The sequence below is a fragment of the Panulirus ornatus genome, chromosome 1, assembly GCF_036320965.1.
Source record: "Panulirus ornatus isolate Po-2019 chromosome 1, ASM3632096v1, whole genome shotgun sequence".
Lineage (NCBI taxonomy): Eukaryota > Metazoa > Arthropoda > Malacostraca > Decapoda > Palinuridae > Panulirus > Panulirus ornatus.
The window spans coordinates 93,259,644-93,282,650 of NC_092224.1; the positions used below are offsets into that span (position 1 = coordinate 93,259,644).

A 23,007-nucleotide genomic window follows, 5' to 3' on the forward strand; every position below is an offset into this window, starting at 1 on the left:
AAAAAAAAAAAAAAAAAATATATATATATATATATATATATATATATATATATATATATTTTTTTTTTTTTCTTTTAAACTATTCGCCATTTCCCGCATTAGCGAGGTAGCGTTAAGAACAGAGGACTGGGCCTTTTTTGGAATATCCTCACCTGGCCCCCTCTGTTCCTTCTTTTGGAAAAAAAAAAAAAAAAAAACGAGAGGGGAGGATTTCCAGCCCCCCGCTCCCTCCCCTTTTAGTCGCCTTCTACGACACGCAGGGAATACGTGGGAAGTATTCTTAATCCCCTATCCCCAGGGATAATATATATATATATATATATATATATATATATATATATATATATATATATATATATATATATATATGTGCCTGCGGGGGGCCTCGGCCTCACACAGCCTGGCTGGTAAGAAGAGAACGCATCTTCTGGCGCCAGGCCGTGTGTGGTGGTGGAGACACAGGACAGGTGGCAAGAGGAAGGTAAAGGAAGGGTTGTGATGGCTGTGTGCGCGTTACGGGTAGGTGGGGAGGAAGAGAGAGAGAGTTTATATGTACCATCGTCACATAACATTGTACCATCACCCGTCACATAACATTGTACCATCACCGCACAACTTTACCGTCATCGGACTTAATAAGGTACCATCACCACAGAACTGTACCATCACTGCATCACAATGAACCATCACCACATAACACGACAGCCTCACGGTACACGCTACCATTACCACATGACACTGTACCGTCACCACACAACACTGTACCGTCACCACATAACACTGTACCGGCACTATACAACACTGTACCGTCACCACACAACACTGTACCGGCACTACACAACACTGTACCGTCACCACACAACACTGTACCGTCACCACACAACACTGTACCGTCAGCGGCGAGGCGGGGGTCAGGTAGGGTGAGTGTGTACCAAAGCGGTGCACACTGCCAGCCTGTTGTGTGTGTGTGTGTGTGTGGTGGATGATGGCTAGGCTGACCCATGCCCTCTACTGGCTGACCCAGGACCCGCGCCTCCGCTGCGCCCTCTCTCTACTGGCTGACCCAGGACCCGCGCCTCCCCTGCGCCCTCTACTGGCTGACCCAGGACCCGCGCCTCCCCTGTGCCCTCTACTGGCTGACCCAGGACCCGCGCCTCCCCTGTGCCCTCTACTGGCCGACCCAGGACCCGCGCCTCCCCTGCGCCCTCTCTCTACTGGCTGACCCAGGACCCACGCCTCCCCCGCGCACTCCATCGGCTAACCCAGGACCCGCGCCTCCCCTGCGCCCTCTACTGGCTGACTCAGGACCCGCGCCTCCCCTGGGTCCTCTACTGGCTGACCCAGGACCCACGCCTCCCTTGCGCCCTCCACTGGCTGACCCAGGACCCACGCCTCCCATGCGCCCTCTCTCTACTGGCTGACCCAGGACCCGCGCCTCCCCTGCGCCCTCTACTGGCTGACCCAGGAAGCGCGCCTCCCCTGCGCCCTCTACTGGCTGGCCCAGGACGCGCGCCTCCCATGCGCCCTCTACTGGCTGACCCAGGACCCATGCCTCCCCTGCGCCCTCTACTGGCTGACCCAGGACCCACGCCTCCCTTGCGCCCTCCACTGGCTGGCCCAGGACCCACGCCTCCCATGCGCCCTCTCTCTACTGGCTGACCCAGGACCCACGCCTCCCCTGCGCCCTCCACTGGCTGACCCAGGACCCTGGTCGTCCAAAACCTGACTCCTACCCACACCCTCCATGAACCGATCCCTCCTTCTGTCCTCCACTAGCTGACCATGGACCCACGCCCTCCACTAGCTGACCCCTTCCCACGCCTTTCTCTGTCTGACCCCTCCCTACGCCCTCCACTGGCTGACGCCTCACCGCGACACACACATTCCCACAAGCTCTTCTCCCTATAACATCCCACTACATGTCTCCCTTCCCCTCCATACACATCACTCCCAGGGCTTCACCACAACCCCCACCCCTTTTTGCAGTTCCCCATCCACAATCTGCCCATACTGACGCTAACAACAACAACAAGAACACGAGAGAGAGAGAGAGAGAGAGAGAGAGAGAGAGAGAGAGAGAGAGAGAGAGAGAGAGAGAGAGAGAGGTAGATAAGACGAGGGACAACGGCCCCCGGGGAAGAACAATGGACGAATCAGTATTCGTGTCCACCCGGAGCTGCAGGAGTGCAAGTCACACCGCGCGAGGGGAGGGTCATGGTTGGTGGGTGTGGCTGGGGGTCGCTGTGGTGGTGGGCGTGCTGTGGCGCGGGTCGTGGGCGGCGTGCTAGAGGCGTGGGCGCGATAGCGGGGGCGTCGTGCAACGTCGGGTTACGTGTCCAGATGTTTTCGATTATTCCCTGAAGGGGGTCCGACATGCCCTCCCCCCGCCCCGCCCTCTCTATACCTTACTCTCCGTGGGCACAGCGAGGCTCTTAGCTACTGGCAAGGGAGGTGGGCGGGCGTGGGCGTGATGATGAGGGTTAGGGTTGGGGTGAGGGAGAGTGTGTGGGCCTTATCATATGATGTGTCAGGAGTGTCAAGGAGCAACCATTGGCCTGTCACTCACCAGCCCCGCGTCCCTCCACACACCACACTTCCCTCCCGCGACTCCCCTCCACTTCCCTCCCTCCAAGGTAATACCGAACTCGCTTGACACATGGGGTCGTTAAGCCATCCCCTCTACTGGTCCTGATCATTTCAAAATACCACTCATATCTGTATTTTACAGAGGGAATTTGTTTCAAACTCTTCACTCCAACATTACCATAAAATATATCTAAGATTATCAATGTAATTATTTTAATTTCCTCGTTTTTAAAAAAAAGGTAATTAGTTCCTCCTATTATTTATAGCCTGTAAATAATGCTATGTAAAATTACTACGATAATGACCTGATTTAATCTATAAACACCTAATCAAACACGTCTATATCTAAGATTATTAATGTGATTATCTTTATTTCCTCGTTTTTAAAAAAAGGTAATTAGTTCCTCCTATTATCTATTGCCTGTAAATAAAGCTATGTAAAATTACTACGATAATGACCTGATTTAATCTATAAACACCTAATCAAACACGTCTATAATGAGATGCTAATGGCCGGGCGGAACTATTCACCAGTCATCACTCGAGGTGGGGCGCTCTGCCACCAGGGTGGAGGACGTGAATGTAGCAGGTAACAAGTAGTCACCGTGTGGGGCTCCGGCCGGCCACCTGCCTCTTACATGAAGCGCTCATATAAGGTAGTAAAGTGAGGGAGTCACGACCTTACTGCCTTACTAGTAGTAAGGTGTGAGGACCTTATAGCATTACTGGTAGTAAGGTGAGGGATCTAGGACCTTAGTACCTTACTAGAGTGAAAGGTCTACCACAGGGTTAGAGACAGAGCCGCGCTGGGCCAGCAGCGAAGACCAAGTGCACCACAACAGCATCATCTGCAAATACCGCGAGACCATCACGAAGTGCGGAGGAGGCCGCTCCACGTCCCCTACACACGACATGCCTTCACTCAGAGACAATAGAGACACTTGCCGACAGAGGGCGAGGGAGGCGTGGCGAGGCGAGGCGAGCGCACGCACGCACGCGGGGGCCCAGCAGAGAGAGACTTCAACGAGCGGGTAGGTAGCAAGCCAACGCCACGCAAACCCCACAACTCTCCCGTACACAGGCCCTTGTTTCTTCCTCCATTTACAGATATAGAAGAGTGAAGGTTTGCCCACTCAGAGAGAACAACCAAAAAAACCATCTCTGCGTTGATCGACTGAGAGCATACGAGTTCATCCACTTAGGAGGGAGGAATGTGAAGGACTGTACAATGACTTTCTGTCATTCTTCAAAGGCTTTTCCTTTTGGTGGACCTACTTCATCTAACCTACGTCACACCACTGCAAGACCTGCTCATAGCCTCAGCCATGTAGAGACGTCACACCAACCTTACATGATGCTAAACCTAAAGAAAAATACACATATTGGAAGAGGAGAATCCAAGTTGATAGACGAACTAATATCAATATGAAGATAAATTCTTATAGTGTAAGTGTGATGTGTATGTCATCCTCGTATATCAATGTGAACATTGCTACGTAGCTTGAATTTCTCCAGTCTCTTTCTGCATTTAAAAGTAGACTATCCTTTTCTCATTCCTTTTGACTCTGAAAGGAATAGCAAGTCTACTCTACAGCAAATATCATGTGGAATGTGACAAGAGGTGACGCCTATGACTTAAAGTTACAGGGAAAATGGCATCAAATGTGTTCCGTGTTGTCGCTTGTAAATGTATCGTTGTTGTTGTAAGAGCCGCGAGAGGTTAACATTACTGAAGGACAATATTGCTGGCACTCACCATTCCTGGCGGCGATGGAAGCAGCGTCCTGGAGAAGCAGAATCAAGATGACCAGAATCATGTATCTTCTACGGGTGGTGGTGCTCCTGCTGCTGCTACTGCTGGTGTGGTCCGTCATGCTGCTGCTGCTGTTGCTGTGGGGGGTCATGTGAGGTGTGGGGCGGCCTCACCTGGCCACCATCACCCACAACGGACCGGTCACCACCGCCTGCAGGAGAAAGACCAACACCACATGAATGACTACCATCAACTCTGTTCTGGGAGGGACACCTCCTCACCCTGCCACAGCCCATCCCTTGTCTACCCTCAGTGCTGGGAGGGACACCTCCTCACCCTGCCACAGCCCATCCCTTGTCTACCCTCAGTGCTGGGAGGGACACCTCCTCACCCTGCCACAGCCCATCCCTTGTCTACCCACAGTGCTGGGAGAGGTAAGTGAGGGAGGGAGGGGGTTTCCTTACCTCTCTCCCACACCTCTCCCCTGCCTCTCTCCCTCTCCTTCTCGCAAACCTAACAATCGTGCGTCAACACAGCAATCGACCACGCAAGGTCCCATATCCAAACCCAACTGGTTACACGTCGTCAAACTCCAACTAGGCAATTAATGGTAGTTACGATGATATATCAACACTATGGACATAGTGGGTGTGGCTGGTGCGTGTGGGCGTGGTAAGTGTATGGGCGTGGCTGGAGTGTCTGGGTGTGGCTGGTTTTTGTGTGGGTGTGGTTAGTGCGTGTGCGTGGGCGTGGCTAGTGCGTGTGTGTATGTATGTAAGCGTGCCTGGAGACTGCGTGGGCGTGGCTGGTTATAGTGTGGGTGTGGGAGCGGCTGATGTAAAGGCGTGAATGTGGGGGGGAGGGGGTAGTGTTGGCTGAAGGAGGAGGCGTGATGGGTGAGAGAGAGAGAGAGAGAGAGAGAGAGAGAGAGAGAGAGAGAGAGAGAGAGAGAGAGAGAGAGAGAGAGTCTTCCTACCTACCTACCTACTTCCCAGTCAGTACCTACAACGAGATTTCGTCGTCAGGTAGAGCTAGCGCGTAGCGCTCACCACACGTCCCGACTGATCCACAATACTGTGTAATAATTCATACGTTCTAATCCCTCGATTTTGCTCGTTCGCATATTTATCTTTCCCCTGATCACTAAACCATACACTGGAGCAGTATTCAGTGTTCCGTATACACACGTCTAACAATTCTATCACCATTTTGCTGTCCCTCGTTTTTAAAGTTCTAATTACCCTAACGCTCATTAGTCAGCTGGATAGCACTATCTTGCACCATATAATCTTTGAAACCAAGTTACACACGTTCATCATGACCCACGCTTCACTTACAGAATGGAAAAAGGTGAGAACAAAGGAGGTAAGGGGAGTGGGGGAGGAATGGGATGCATGTAGGGAAGCAGTGATGGCTTGCGCAAAAGATTGCGCAAAAGATCCCGATCGGCCCTTTGTAGGGAGATATCGGTGCGTTATTGGCCTTTTGTAGGGAGATATCGGTGCGTTATTGGCCCTTTGTAGAGAGATATCGGTGCGTTATTGGCCCTTTGTAGGGAGACATAGGTGCGTTATTGGCCCTTTGTAGGGAGACATAGGTGCGTTATTGGCCCTTTGTAGGGAGATATCCGTGCGTTATACTAGGCCTTTGTAAGGAGACTTCGGCGCGTTATTAACTTCATTACAAACATCTCTCTGTCTCTCCTTTGACTTCCACTGGATCGACCAATCTGTTGGAGGCAGAGTCTTGCAGAGGCACAGGTACCCACCACAGCCAGCCTGGCTGGTTGGTGTGTGTGTGTGTGTGTGTGTGTGTGTGTGTGTGTGTGTAGAGCAGAGAACTTACGACGAAGACCAGGGATAAAGTGATTTACGACTGGTCCTAGGCTAGTTTTACGATGGGGCCTGCGAGCCGTGGCCTCTAACAGCCTGATCGATCAACGACCCAACTCAGCAAGCCTGGGCCTTAGCCTGAACTGTAGCGGGTATGAAAAAAAATATATCCTCCCGAAGACCACGCCAGATGAACACACTCCAACACAACAATATCTACTTCGGTGCAGTACAATAACACTCCATCACAACAATGTCTACTTCGGTGCAATACAATAACACTCCAACACAACAATGTCTACTTCGGTGCAATACAACAACACTCCAACACAACAATGTCTACTTCGGTGCAATACAATAACACTCCATTACAACAATGTCTACTTCGGTGCAATACAATAACACTCCAACACAACAATGTCTACTTCGGTGCAATACAATAACACTCCAACACAACAATGTCTACTTCGGTGCAATACAATAACACTCCAACACAACAATGTCTACTTCGGTGCAATACAATAACACTCCAACACAACAATATCTACTTCGGTGCAATACAATAACACTCCAACACAACAATGTTTACTTCGGTGCAATACAATAACACTCCAACACAACAATATCTACTTCGGTGCAATACAATAACACTCCATCACAACAATGTCTACTTCGGTGCAATACAATAACACTCCAACACAACAATGTCTACTTCGGTGCAATACAATAACACGATGCCAGAGTCTCGGTATAACACACGAAATGAAGTTGTGACACAAGAAATCCCATTTTTCATGAAATAAATCCAACTAAAATACATTATGATACAGTATACTGATAAATCATACAGGAATAAATCGTCCTAGACCATAATAAATAAGTGTAATAAATTACGCTGATACAATGCATCATCTTCTATAAATCACACAATAACACATCAATCACGCTATAACGAATGTAAATCAGTAGATAAGACGTTCAACACATTTACAACATTTACAGCAAATTGGCGTTGTGGACCACAGACTGACAGCGTACCGACGACGCATGCGCATCACTACGTATTTTCATATACAAAAACTGTTACAATGATATTCCACAGTCCATAATATTTGAATATAATAAATCTATTACATCTATATCTTGAAGATTTATAAATAATCAAAAAGTAATCATAATAAAATACTGATAATTCGAATATAATCAAAATTATACAAAAAGTAATCAGAATATAATCAAAGTAATAAACACTATTTGTTTTTACAATGCTGGACACTTATATATTCATCAGAATTATCTTAAAATTACCTTGAACACCAGGAGAAGGTGTTGAAGATTAAACGGGGTTACATTAACTTGACGCTGACGGCTTTAATGGTGGTCAATGGAACTACTAAGAGGCTAATTAACCAACCGAACAACCGAATTATACACGTTTCTTTACGGCATCCACATACGGTAAATGCAGCTCAAATGATACTGGAATTTCTCGTTTTCTGTGAGACATATTTTTTCCCCCCAAGCTTCAAGGGTAAACTTAACTATTCGAGGAGAAAACGTCACCCACTCCGAAATAATTTACACAGTTCTTACATTATCTACATACAATAGGAATAGATCATTCTTTCTGCATACTATAATGACTAATAACTTAGGAGTATAGTGTTATATATACGGGAGACAAGGGGCGTCCTATCTCGTCGTCTGTGAACCGCTTCGTTCCCGAAGTTTCTGGCAAACAAAATGGGTCATCGTAACTTGTGGAGAAGGTGGGCGCCGGCGCGCCGCCCAAGAGGACGTCAGACTGCGCCGCTTGCGGGCCGCGCAATCAATGCGCGCAAGCGCCACTCCGTTGCGCTGTACATAACCCACTTTTTTTTTCTTAAATATCTTATCTAATCTTTTTTTTCTTAATGTCTTATCTAACCGACACAGATGGAGCAAAGATGGCGCCTTCACGGGGAGAGAGAGAGAGAGAGAGAGAGAGAGAGAGAGAGAGAGAGAGAGAGAGAGAGAGAGAGAGAGAGAGAGAGAAATATGTTCTACACGAACGATGATGGATGACGTATCGGCTCCCTCGACGAACGAGGTTATTAAGTGATTTAAAGAAGAAAAAAAAATCAATAAAAATAAATGAAGATAAATGATTGCTTGGCCATGTTCCCTGGTGAAGGTAGATGGATAATTCTATTAATTCTTCTTGAAGCAGCTGTGTCTGGGGGAGCTGACTGATGCCGGTATAATATATTTATTCGGCGGGAAAATAAACATTAAAAGGATCTGGACTGGTGTGTACAACAAGATGGTTACGTAGTAGGCTTACAGCCCGCGGCCTTCAACAGCTTGATTGAGCAAAGGAACAACACGATAGATTGATGCCAGACCCAGCTCTGTAGGGGGTAGATGATCTCCCAAACCAAACTAAAGATGCTGGGTGATACACCCATTCCCCCCCTGTCCTTGGGAACTCCTGTCTCTAGTCACACAATCCTTACGTGTTCCTTAAGAATCTAACTCTGTTATCAAGACGAGATATGTTGCTGACGATGTTAAAGACATTCCGAACTCATTCATGAGTTCGATTGGATTTCGTGAGACAGCGAGAGTCTAATGGATATTGAGTGCTTTTCAAAATGAAAGTTTCTATTTAAGACTGTAGAACACTACCATCATCTCCTCCACTTGGGTTCTCTAGTACCCGGGTAATATATTTCTCCATCGCCACTTTACCCTCAGCCAACCCACTGGCCACTTTACCCTCAGCCAACCCACTGGCCACTTTACCCTCAGCCAACCCACTGGCCACTTTACCCTCAGCCAATCCACTGGCCACTCTACCCTCAGACAACCCACTGGCCATTTTACCCTCAGCCAACCCACTGGCCACTCTATCCTCAGCCAACCCACTGGCCACTCTATCCTCAGCCAATCTATTGGCCACTCTATCCTCAGGCAATCTATTGGCCACTCTATCCTCAGCCAATCTATTGGCCACTCTATCCTCAGCCAATCTACTGGCCACTCTACCCTCAGCCAACCAACTGGCCACTCTACCCTCAGCCAACCAACTGGCCACTCTACCCTAGGCCGATTAACAGACAGACTCAAAGTTAATCTGTTAATCACCTCTCAACAAAGTGTTCCACTGAGGTGGATATGACCTTTATATAATGGGTGATCTGGAGAATGACCCGCCACCTGATTCATGCTAGGATCAGCTCTACCGACACAGGTCGGATTCAAGTTAAAACCCAAGATCATCGCATCCGAGGGTCGTACCGTCTTGCTCAAGGATCGTACCGTCGTGCTCAAGGGCGGTGTGGTGCCGTCGTGCACAAGGATCGTACAGTCTTGCTCAAGGATCGTACCGTCGTGCACAAGGGCGGCCGTACCGTCGTGCACAAGGGCGGCCGTGCCGTCGTGCTCAAGGATCGTACCGTCGTGCACAAGGGCGGCCGTGCCGTCGTGCTCAAGGATCGTACCGTCGTGCACAAGGGCGGCCGTACCGTCGTGCACAAGGGCGGCCGTGCCGTCGTGCTCAAGGACCGTACCGTCGTGCTCAAGAATCGTACCGTTGTGCACAAGGGCGGTGCGGTGCCGTCGTGCTCAAGGATCGTACCATCGTGTTCAGTGATCGTACCGTCGTGCACAAGGGCGGCCGTACCGTTGTGCCCAATCAGTCCACTGGCGTCCGTCTGGGGTACCTCCTCCTCCAAGTCTTGGGCAGATCGCGCGCGGCGCGGAGGAACCCACCTCCGCCGGGGCACAAAGGCACACACTAGCGACCCACTTGTTCCGGGGGAAGGAGGGAAGGGGGGCAGACAAAAGAAGGTGGGACCCCAGCCCTTGCTGAGGCGGGGGGGCACCGGCACGCCCATGACATGACGTCAATGAGAACGTCACTGATGATGTCACGATTTCTGCCCCCCTTCCCCCGACACACAGCTTCGTCACGGCTGCTATGGGGTGGCAGACAACCCTCCTTTCCAAACGAGAGAGAGAGAGAGAGAGAGAGAGAGAGAGAGAGAGAGAGAGAGAGAGAGAGAGAGAGAGAGAAGGCGCTCGTTTCTTAAGTCGAGCGGGTATAAGTCTCTCTCTCTCTCTCTCTCTCTCTCTCTCTCTCTCTCTCTCTCTCTCTCTCTCTCTCTCTCTCTCCTCCTCCGGAGGCAGGTCTGTGCAGCCGCCGACCCGTATCTGTGTGTGTGTACACGACAACGCCGTACCTCCGTCCGTCTATACAAAAGTGGACGTCTGTATCCCAGCGGCACAGACACACAGACACACAGACACACACACACACACACACACACACACACTCACCTCAGGGGCACAACAGGGCCGAAGAGGGCGCTCCAGTGGGACGTAATCAGTTGTGTGTAATCTATCAACTCTGACAAGACGCTGAGGCACGATGATGATAAGCGATGCTGTTGTCGTAATCTAAAAAAATCCATCACGAACTGCGCAGCCTTCAAGCACCTCACTTCAAGTACAAACTACACGAAAAATTATATATATATATATATATATATCTTTTTTCCTTGGATATGCAAATTACACACACTTTTCCACTCTAGCGAGATTTTAATTTCAGCATTAAAATCACCCATCAGCATATGATGCCCCGACTTTCCTTTCAGAGAGACAGTTTTAGTTTTCTTTTTTCTGTCGTGTATTTCGTCCCTCGTCCAGGGACAGAGTGCACACAAGACCGGTCTATAATATACGCCGGGCGCGTATCGTCAGCCTCCGGGACGCCTACGCAGCCAAGCGTACCGACACAGGCCTACGCACGGCTCACACTGGGGCACTTCCCTCCGCTGGTGTGCTCCACTAAGCCTCCCTCCCTGCCCCACCACATGGGGTCACGCTGCCCTCCGGGGCTCGCCTGGGACACAAGGTGTCAAGTGTCGCCCCATCCCCCCTGGGGGCCGGCCGACCTCACTCATTGGCCCGTGGGGGTCACCAAACTTGACCACATTTCCGGCCAGTCCCCCTCGATCGTGACTGGTCGGCCCTAAAATAGTGGGTGAGGTGGGGCGTAGGGCGGGGAGGAGGAGGAGGAGGAGGTGAGGGAGCGAGGGATGGTGTCTTGAATACAGTGGGGGACGGAGGATGGAAGGAGGGAGGGAGGGTACTGTGTGTGTGTGTGTGTGTGTGTGTGTGTGTGTGTGTGTGTGTGTGTGTGTGAGAGAGAGAGAGGGAGGGATCATGCCCCGGGTCCCTCTCTCATGGCCGGCGTGCCCCCCGGGCTACAGGAAGCCCGTCCGGAAGTATGGATTGATGCCGGGCCCAGGAGAGCATCCGGCGGCACTCCAGCTTACCCAAGCCTCCCTCCTTCCCTCCTCAGTGCCCACAACACGCTTCCCTCCTCCTCCTCCTGCCAGCCAGCCAGGGGAAGTGCCACCCTTGCCTCACTCCCAGGCGTCCCCCTCGTACCTCCACGTAATATACTCCACTGTACGTTCTAATGGTTAATTCCACCTACCACCATGCCACAAAGTAGAGCTGAACAATTCTGGACGCATTTGAACGAGCAACCACAAGAGGCATGTGAGTTGGACTTGGGAACCAACTAGATGTGAACACTTTTGAACACAGGGACACCTATGGACAATCACAGACACCCACGGAAGAACACAAGTGGTCCTGGCACCCACTAGATGTGAACACTTCTGAACACAGGGACACCTATGGACAATCACAGACACCCACCGAAAAACACACGTGATCTTGGAACCAACCAGATATATGAACCTTCTGAACACGTGTGAAAAAACACCACACAGCCCAAGAGGCCCTTGTGCGCCATGCAACACATTACATCTGAACACATTTGTGTAGCCAAGCAAATCACCAGGACACCATGTCAGGAGAACGATCATCACTCACGATCATATACAACCACACAAGCAATTACAAGCGAGGTAATTAAACACACACACACACACACACACACACACACACACACACACACAAGGACGCCATGCTTGGGGTGAGAGAGAGAGAGCTATAAACTCGTATCTACAGACTCTCGGGAACTTAATGTTGCCAAGAATTGTATTACACCCAGCGGGCGGAGGAGGCCTGGCACTCTTGTGGAGGGAGAGAGAGAGAGAGAGAGAGAGAGAGAGAGAGAGAGAGAGAGAGAGAGAGAGAGAGAGAGAGAGAGAGAGAGAGAGAGAGAGAGAGAGGATAACAAGCCCAACCCATACCCTAGGCACACAGTGCTTAGGTCCCTCACCACCACCGGCTGCGGGCGCGCCCTAGAGCATAGGGCCCGCAGCTCCTGAGTTGTAGGGAGGTTTAATCTCAAACAACAACAACAACAACAACAACAACAATAACCCAGCGGGATAGAGAGTCAACTCTCCCTTGTGAATCCTGGTTGAAAATTCTCCTTTCCAGCTACTTTAACGAATATAATTCTTTAATCATAAGGAAATTAGGTATAAAGATTATATGATACATAATAATGATCTATTTTTTCCTACTTGTTCGCCGTGTCCCGCGTTAGTGAGGTAGCGCCGGGAACAGACGAAGAAAGGCCACATCCGCTCACATCCATTCTCTAGCTGTCATGTGTACTGCACCTATAAACCAAAGCCTCTTGTCCACAACCAGACACCACAGACTCTTCCCATGGTTCATCTCGGACGCTTCACAAGCCCTGGTTCAGTCCACTGACAGCACGTCGACCCCGGTATACCACATCGTTCCAATTCACTCCATCCCGTGCACGGCATTCACCCTCCTGCATGTTTCATGCCCCGATCACTCAATCACTCCATCTCCAATTTAGTCTATAACTATAATGATTAATCATATCACTTATTTCCGTAATTGTGAATTATCATTATTTGTGATTTGCTCTCCGTTGCCCTCAAAACAGGATACGTGCTGAAGCTGCGCGGCTGGACCAAGAGGTTTATGACTTCGCGGCTGCGACGAATCTGACAGAACCTCTGAGCCAAGTGGATCCATCAGCAAAGACAACAGTCACTGTTGTAGTTGCTGCTGTAGTCATGGTAGTAGCACCTACAGCAGTAGTATTATCCTAGAAGGTATTGTCCCCAACTTACATACGGAAATAACGTCCTACTGGCACGACAGGCATGGAAGACTTGGCACGAATACTACCACCGAAATCCAAAGGTGCGATTTGCACGAAAAGAGACAACACCCCTTGAGCATCATTCGCCCAAGACTCTTCAATACCTTGCCATCTACCATCAACACAACCGTTTACAGATGGACGGTAGAGAAGTTCACGAGCGCGTTGGACAAGTACCTACAAAGTGCACCAGACCAGCCAGGCTGTGGGGGGTTATGTGGGCCTGAAGGGCTGCTAAGGCTTCCAACAGCTTAGTCAACCAACGACCAAGTCCAAGAGCTTGGGACCAGCCCCTTCGGTTGTGAGGGTGTGAAGACCTTATCGAGGGAAGCTCTTAAATCTGCCGGGGGGACACTGGCACAAATCAAATCAATGTATCATGAGTGCAGCGCAGACCTTGTGTGACACAGGGGGCGTGACGTGACACAGCAGTAGGATTGCATCAGCCACTCGTAATGCTCACAGACGTTTTCGTGACTGAGGGAGTTGCTGTGCCAACAAAAACATCAGCATAAAGACGATCACCGCTATCAAAAAGCAGCAGTAGTAACACCATCAGAAGCAGTAGTAACAGCAGCAGCAGTAGTAGTAACACCATTAGAAGCAGTGGTAACAGCAGCAGCAGTAGTAACACCATTAGAGGCAGTGGTAACAGCAGCAGCAGTAGTAACACCATTAGAAGCAGTGGTAACAGCAGCAGTAGTAGTAACACCATTAGAAGCAGTGGTAACAGCAGCAGTAGTAGTAACACCATTAGAAGCAGTGGTAACAGCAGCAGCAGTAGTAACACCATTAGAAGTAGTGGTAACAGCAGCAGCAGTAGTAACACCATAAGAAGCAGTGGTAACAGCAGCAGCAGTAGTAACACCATAAGAAGCAGTGGTAACAGCAGCAGCAGCAGCATGAATACTAGCACAACAATATCAGTAACAGAGAGAAGCAGTGGTAACACACTCAGTAGCAGCAGCAGTAACATCAACATCATCAGCAGCAGGAGCAGCAGCAGTAGTAACGGCATTAGTAACAGGAGCAGCAGCAGTGGTAACAGCATCGGTAACAGGAGCAGCAGCAGTAACGGCATTAGTAACAGGAGCAGCAGCAGTAGTAACAGCATCGGTAACAGGAGCAGCAGCAGCAGCAGCAGTAACACCAGCAACAGGAGCAGTAACGGCATCAGGAGGAGGAGGAGGAGGAGGAGGAAGAGGAGGAGCAGTAGGAGGAGGAGGAGGAGCAGTAGGAGGGAGATGAGGAGCAGTAACAGTAATGAGGCGGCAGGTGTAGCAAGGCACACAGTAGTGTGTGTGTGTGTGTACGACGGTGGGCGGGCCAGCACCACCCAGGCACTGACCACATCCTGATGCTGTACATCAGGTCGCCACCGCTGCTACGCCCTCAACAAATTTAGCCACACGCTGAGAACCTTCTTAGGCGGGCGGTCGGGCAGGCAGGCAGCGGTAGGGCCCACCCAGCAGGGAGGGACCAGGGTGGTCCGACAGAGGGTCCTGGGTGGAGGAGGGTGAATGGGGCGGCGGTGGTTGTAAGAGGGAAGTGGGTGGGTTGTAAGGTCGAGTGGGAGCTGCTCCCGGGCGGTCAAGAAGAGGGTTGTTAAGGCCGATCGCGTCGAGGTGGTTGTAAGGTCGGGCGGCAGTTGTAAGGTTGAGGGAGAGGAGGAGGAGGAGGGAAGTCGGTTGTTGATGTGGTTGTAGGTAGCGGCGGTGGTGAGGGGCGGGGGTGTGGACTGACCGTTGTGTGTGTGTATGTGTGTGTGTGTGTGTGTAAAAGGAGAGAGTCTAGAGGAAGAGAGAAGCGTTGGGTTAAGTTGTGGCATAATGGGAAGCATGAAGGGATGTAGGTGGTGGAGAAGACGGTGGGAAGGGTAAGAAATTCGGTGGACCTGGGAAAAAATCGGATGGGGGGAGAGCAAGATGCTATACGGGGGGAAAGGAAGGAGGGAAGGAAAGAACACAACACCATCACCAGGTAGGAAGGGCAGCACAGAGAGACACAGGAAGTGCGAGAGGCCCCGGCTGTTCACCTAGGCTTCTTGAGAGAGAGAGAGAGAGAGAGAGAGAGAGAGAGAGAGAGAGAGAGAGAGAGAGAGAGAGAGAGAGAGAGAGAATGCCCCTCCCCCTCTCTCAGGCGAGGTCGCCCCCCACCTGATTCTCATATTCGTCGCGATGTCCCGCGCAAGACGCGAGTGCAAATGACCGACCCAAGGACATCGTCTGAACCAACAACAAAAACAACAACAACAACAACAACAACAACAACAACAACACGAGCAATGCCGTGTCACGTGAGAAATACGATGACACACAAGTACGTTCTTACAGAAAACAGGACTTAACGTACACCCTATACACAACGAAGGCAAAACTTTATAACATAGACATTCAACCAACAGCACCTTACCACTGGGAACCCTAGGGAACTAGGCTGTTTGCGATAGCGAGAGATATGAGGAAGTCACATCACATTGGTGCGGTAAGGATACATAGCCAAACGGATGACTGAAACTGGAAAAAAAACCTGCAAACTGTTCATCTGATGAAGGAGGAGCGATTAATATTAATCGTAGAGGAGCGATTAATATTACTCGTAGACTTGGAGCGGAATAATATATTACAAGTCTGTTCCTCATAGAGATTTCGTGTCCAAGATTAATATTATTAGCGCCTCATTAGTCAAATGAACACCTTTTTTTTTTTTGTTTGTGATTCATCTGTTTGCCTGTATACAACCTTGATAATATTGCGATAACACAACCTGCAGGGCTTACATGAACATGAATGTTATCTCCCTGGCTGATACTGATCTGGTGGGTCAGTTAAATAGTATCCAATATTATATATATATATATATATATATATATATATATATATATATATATATATATATATATATATATATATTTTTTCTTTTTTTTTTTTTTTTTTTATACTTTGTCGCTGTCTCCCGCGTTTGCGAGGTAGCGCAAGGAAATATATATATATATATATATATATATATATATATTTTCTTTCTTTCAAACTTTTCGCCATTTCCCGCATTAGCGAGGTAGCGTCAAGAACAGAGGACTGGGCCTTTGAGGGAATATCCTCACCTGGCCCCCTTCTCTGTTCCTTCTTTTGGAAAATTAAAAAAAAAAAAAAAAAAAAACGAGATGGGAGGATTTCCAGCCCCCCGCTCCCTCCCCTTTTAGTCGCCTTCTACGACACGCAGGGAATACGTGGGAAGTATTCTTTCTCCCCTATCCCCAGGGATGGTATATATATATATATATATATATATATATATATATATATATATATATATATATATATATATATATATATCACTCTAGTCCGTGATGATGGTTGTGAAGGTGAAATCACAATTCAGTACTTCACATGATCATATTCAACATGTATAGAAAAACGACATGTTGAATAAAATCAGATGAACAACTGGACTGCAATTTCACCTTCACACACACACACACACACACACACACATAGTCAAAGATATGTTACCCTGCTACCTCCAGCCAGCGCCCGCCCGCCCCCACACACCTTGTGAAATCTTTAATTACCACATTTGAACATTATGACCTCTCACAATGAACGCAGTTACCCCGGGCTCAGCAAGTAGCTAGCTAGACGTACGAGGTGGACCGACCTCCACGGTGCTTTGAAAACCAACGCAGCACAACACCATCATGCCTTACGACGAGGGGGGGGTGGACGACGTGGTCTGGGCTGACGTCGTGTTCAACGTGTGTGTATACATGATTCAGACGTGCTGCACAGAAAAAAAATATATGATAAAACGCAGTGTTCCATGAGAGAGAGAGAGAGAGAGAGAGAGAGAGAGAGAGAGAGAGAGAGAGAGAGAGAGAGAGAGAGAGCACACACAAAACCACACCGTGTCTGGCTCTGGTGGCATGAGAGAGAGAGAGAGAGAACACACACACACACAAACACACACACACAAAGGCCACACAGTGTCTGGCTCTGGTAACATGAGAGAGAGAGAGAGAGAGAGAGAGAGAGAGAGAGAGAGAGAGAGAGAGAGAGAGAGAGAGAGAGAGAGAGAGGGGATCCCCTTCTCTGTAATATGGTGTAAAGTAACACCCCCCCCCCCCACCTCCCTACCGGCACTTCATGACCGTATTCATGTACAGGATGGTTTATATAGTGGTCGTCTGAACCCCATGAATACACTCCCCTCCCCAAGACTCCTTCTTGACAACCTGGATGACCAAGCTGTTTGATGCTGCTGCAGTTGTGTATATCTATCATATATCCGGTGTACGTTGCTCGGTCTGGTACAAAGCGGAGGAATATATATATATATATGAATTACGTACATGTGTATATTTGTATATGTCTGTGTGTGTATATATATGAATACGTTGCGATGTATAGGTGTGTATATGTACGTGTGTGGACGTGTATGTATATACATATGTATGTGGGTGGGTTGGGCCATTCTTTCGTCTTCCCTATATATATATATATATATATATATATATATATATATATATATATATATATATATATATACATATATATAGGGAAGGTGATGGTGTCGTGGTCTTCCCAACAGCTGCTGGTGCTGGTGGCAGGGCAGGACAGAGCCCTCTGGCGGCGGCCACCAGGTACCAATCTATGCACACACCACAACCTCCCAGCTCCCTCCCCGAGGGCATAGAAATCAGTCAAACCTGCAATGAATTAACAATCCGGCAGATGAAAACCTTTTTTTTCCCCGACTTCTTTCTCTCTTTCTCTTCATTCTCATTAACGAAGACCACAGACAGACACTCGGATCTAATATATATATATATATATATATATATATATATATATATATATATATATATATATATATATATATATGTATATTTGCGTGTGTGGACGTGTATGTATATACATGTGTATGGGGGTGGGTGGGGCCATTTCTTTCGTCTGTTTCCTTGCGCTACCTCGCAAACGCGGGAGACAGCGACAAAGCAAAATAAATAAATAATATATATATATATATATATATATATATATATATATATATATATATATATATATATATATATATATCACACACTACGAATCGAACTCCATTGTATCATACATTCATCTGATGTACATATCACACACACATATTACGAATCGAACTCCATTGTATCATACTACCGAGAGGTCTCGCCGCTATGATCATCTCACACAAAACACCACCCAATTTCAAGAACTGACCGACGGAGGGAACATCTAACGTACAATTCTAATGCGACCAGACGTAAGATAATACCACAGTACATACGTGGGGGAAATAAAAAATAAAACGGTATAACGGATTAGAATTTTAAACGGCGTGGGTGGGTGGGTGAGTGGGTGAGGTAGTGGGTGGTGGTGGGAATGGGAATGAGTGGGTGGAAGTTCACCAAAAACAGGTGGTGGTGGTGGTGGAGATGTGTAAGAGACGTTTGTGTTGGTAATAAGGAGACGGGGGCGCAAGGATGAAGTTCCGACCGCGCAACACCGCATGCAACATCGCATCGCTGACGCGCGCAACGCGCGGAACTCGACTTCACTATTTGGCGAGGGAACGCGCCGTGTGTATGTATCTGTAACGTACACAATGGACCAGAAAACCTTACGCGCAGAGCCTTACGCGCAGGTAGAGAGGGGGGTGGGGGGGGGGTGGTTAGTGGACACGGTCAGATGGGCAGACCCAAGCAGAGGACACGACGGGGGAGGAGGGGGCGAGCCTGGGAGAGACGTGACCATGGGAGCTGAACCACAACACAAGTTGACGTCACTCCCAGGCAACGGTTCACCCAACCCCCAGGCTATAGCCACACACACACACACACACACACACAGTCTTACTCCTCTCTCATACCATGTGACTCTTGTTACTACTGCCTCGTTACTACTGTTATTACTGCCTCGTTACATGTTGTGACTTGTTACTACTGCCTCGTTACATGTTGTTACTACTGTTACTACTGCCTCGTTACATGTTGTAACTTGTTACTACTGCCTCATTACATGTTGTTACTACTGCTACTACTGCCTCGTTACATGTTATTGCTACTGTTACTGCTACCTCGTTACATGTGACTTGTTACTTCTACCTCATTTCAGGTTGTTACTAATGTTGCTACTGCCTATTTACACGTTGTTACTACCACTTCGTTACACGTACTTACTACTACCTCGTCACACGTTGTTACCACTACCTCACTGCAGGCTGTTACTGCTGTTACAACTCACCAACATCGTAGACGTGAGAGTGAGTGTGTCACACGAATGTCCTTCTCAACTACCCTGTTACATACGTTACAACGCCCTAAAACTAACCGCAGTCTACAGTATTGAAAAAAAAAAAATATGAGCGTAGCGATTCGCCTTGTTACTACCATACTACACCACTGGGTTACGACTTTACGACCATTTTCCCATTTTCTTTGACAAGCGCTTGACTATTGACAGGAATGGGTCAAGGCAGTCAAATGACTGGTCGTTAATGTCTAGTTAATATGACAGAGTCTTGACAGTGGAACACAGTCCTGACATAATGACAGCTTAACAGAAGAGCAACACTGTTCGTATGACAGCTTAGTATGGCATGAATATACAGCTTAGTATGACATGAATATACAGCTTAGTATGGCATGGATATACAGCTTAGTATAGCATGAATATACGGCTTAGTATGACATGGATATACAGCTTAGTATAGCATGAATATACGGCTTAGTATGACATGGATATACAGCTAAATATGGCATGAATATACAGCTTAGTATGACATGGATATACAGCTTAGTATGGCACGGATATACAGCTTAGTATGACATGGATATACAGCTAAATATGGCTTGAATATACAGCTTAGTATGACATGGATATACAGCTTAGTATGGCACGGATATACAGCTTAGTATGACATGGATATACAGCTTAGTATGGCATGGATATACAGCTTAGTATGACATGGATATACAGCTTAGTATGACATGGATATACAGCTAAATATGGCTTGAATATACAGCTTAGTATGACATGGATATACAGCTTAGTATGGCATGGATATACAGCTTAGTATGACATGGATATACAGCTAAATATGGCTTGAATATACAGCTTAGTATGGCATGAATATACCACTTAGTATGACATGGATATACAACTAAATATGGCATGAATATACAACTTAATACGGAATGAATATACAGCTTAGTATGACATGGATATACAGCTAAATATGGCATGAATATACAGCTTAGTATGACATGGATATACAGCTTCTGTCATGTCAAGGCATTCTTATCTGACACGTCCATCCGTCTCCTGTCATGTGTAGTAAGTCTGTCATACCATCATCTCAACACTATGACATTAACTCTTTCATTAAACACACACACACACACACACACACACATATATATATATATATATATATATATATATATATATATATATATATATATATATATATATATATGTATGTATGTATGTATATATATTTTTTTTTTTTTTATTATACTTTGTCGCTGTCTCCCGCGTTTGCGAGGTAGGGGCCAGAAATCCTCCCCTCCTTGTATTAACTTTCTAAAATGGGATATGTGTATATATATATATATATATATATATATATATATATATATATATATATATATATATATATATATATATATATATTCCTACGAGTACACGGGGAAAATGAAACACGATAAGTTCCCAAGTGCACTTTTGTGTAATAATCACATCATCAGGGAAGACAAGAGAGAAATATAACAGTCAGTTGATATACATCGTTGGGAGTACACACGTCGAACCTCTAGCTACGAAGGAGTCCACACCTCCCTGCTGCTGGATGTAGCGCAGCCATGGGCTACACAAAGCACTGAGAAACGGTCCTGGCTTGGCTTTCGACTTGGTCGACCACATATCTCTTCGTCATCAACATAAACAACGCCATCGAGCTGGGACGACGGGGATTGTCTCGTCTCGTAGCTGGCAGACCGACCATGGCAATTTCTCAGTCAGCTACTACTGACACACACACACACACTCCCGTCACCCAGACCTCCTCACCCCTCGACACACTCCCGTCACCCAGACCTCCTCACCCTTCGACGCCCCTCCACCACCACGACCCACTCTTCCTCACCACTACTGACTTGTTCCACTCACGGCTCGTACACACACACACACAAGACACCACAAGAGTCTTATACCTACTAGTGTCAAGACAGTTAAGACAATACGAGAAACAAGTGCATGGCTATGCAAGAGAACAGCTCAGCTTCCTGTTAGCCAAGCCGTGTGGTTAGGTCCACGACGTAATCTCAGCCCGAGTTCATAAATGCGTAAACCCTACTATTTACTCTGTAAACAACCCTGGACTACATCCCACCCTGGCTATCTTGATGGACCTCGCCCATGTGTGTATCCAGAGTGTGGACATATCCAGCTCAGTTTAATCTTAAGCTCTGGTAGGACTGGTGAACTAAGTTAACTATAATGAACGTTCATTTCTGTGTTACCTGTAATACCACAACTATGTCTTTCAGCCGGAGGGCTGCATAAATGCAATATATATATATATATATATATATATATATATATATATATATATATATATATATATATATATATATATATATCTTTCATACTATTCGCCACTTCCTGCGTTAGCGAGGTACCGTTAAAAAAAGAGGACTGGGCCTTTGAGAGAATATCCTCACATGCCCCCCTTCTCTGTTCCTTCTATTGGAAAATTCAAAAAAAAAAAAGAGAGGGAGGATTTCCAGCCCCCCGGCTCCCTTCCCTTTTAGTCGCCTTCTACGACACGCAAGGAATACGTGGGAAGTATTCTTTCTTCCCCTATCCCCAGACAGTCATATATAAAAGCATCCAACCATTCCTTTCCCCCAGTTTGAACTGGGGGGATGACGGAAGCGCCACCCAACACGGGTTCCTGCTGGTGGTGGGTGAGCCTACGCGCGCCTCGTCTCCTCCTCCTCCTCCTCCCACACCAAACCACACTAGTCATTATGAACCCCTTCACACACACACACACACACACACACACACACACACACACACACACACACGAGGAAAAATACCTGACGTGAAATCTTGTAAAAATTTATCTCTTGGTACCATTATTATCAAAATTACTTCTGTATATTCTTTCCTCTTCATTTCATATATTCTCACCTCTTTAATGAATATATATATATATATATATATATATATATATATATATATATATATATATATATATATATCAAAATAATCAATGATATATTCCTCATTATGAGTTCCAGTTTCCAAGATGGTGTTGGCACAAGACATCAATCAAAATTATATCTTTTTTTTTTTCTCCCCCAAAATAACACGACTCTGACCTGAGTGACATGTGCACGGGGGAATGATACTCACTAACCATCTGGTCTGTGCGACCAATTTCGTGAGGTGATACACACACACACACACACACACACACACACGCGGGCGCGAACTTGTACAAAATACATATGAATTCAATTCTTACCCCCAGACTCTCTCTCTCTCTCTCTCTCTCTCTCTCATAACACATTATATCCCCATTTATTTCTCAAGAATGATGTCTACAGGGAAAAAAAGGAATATATATATATATATATATATATATATATATATATATATATATATATATATATATATATATATATATGCAACGCTGGGAAA

The 23,007-nt window shown here is 47.2% G+C and overlaps 1 protein-coding gene across 6 annotated transcripts in view; it reads right to left on the bottom strand.

Annotated features, from left to right (window-relative positions):
- LOC139751036 (fibroblast growth factor receptor 4-like) overlaps positions 1-23,007 on the bottom strand; it is a 341,174-nt gene that overhangs the window by 110,939 nt on the left and 207,228 nt on the right. For 5 of the 6 annotated variants that reach the window (XM_071666158.1, XM_071666179.1, XM_071666176.1 and 2 more), the window contains one exon: positions 4,343-4,550. In XM_071666158.1, the coding sequence (XP_071522259.1) occupies positions 4,343-4,490 (148 nt within the window). In that variant the 5' untranslated portion in view covers positions 4,491-4,550. Of the gene's footprint in view, positions 1-4,342; positions 4,551-10,491; positions 10,666-23,007 lie in introns of those variants that run through there. The other variant, XM_071666177.1, reaches the window with a different exon arrangement.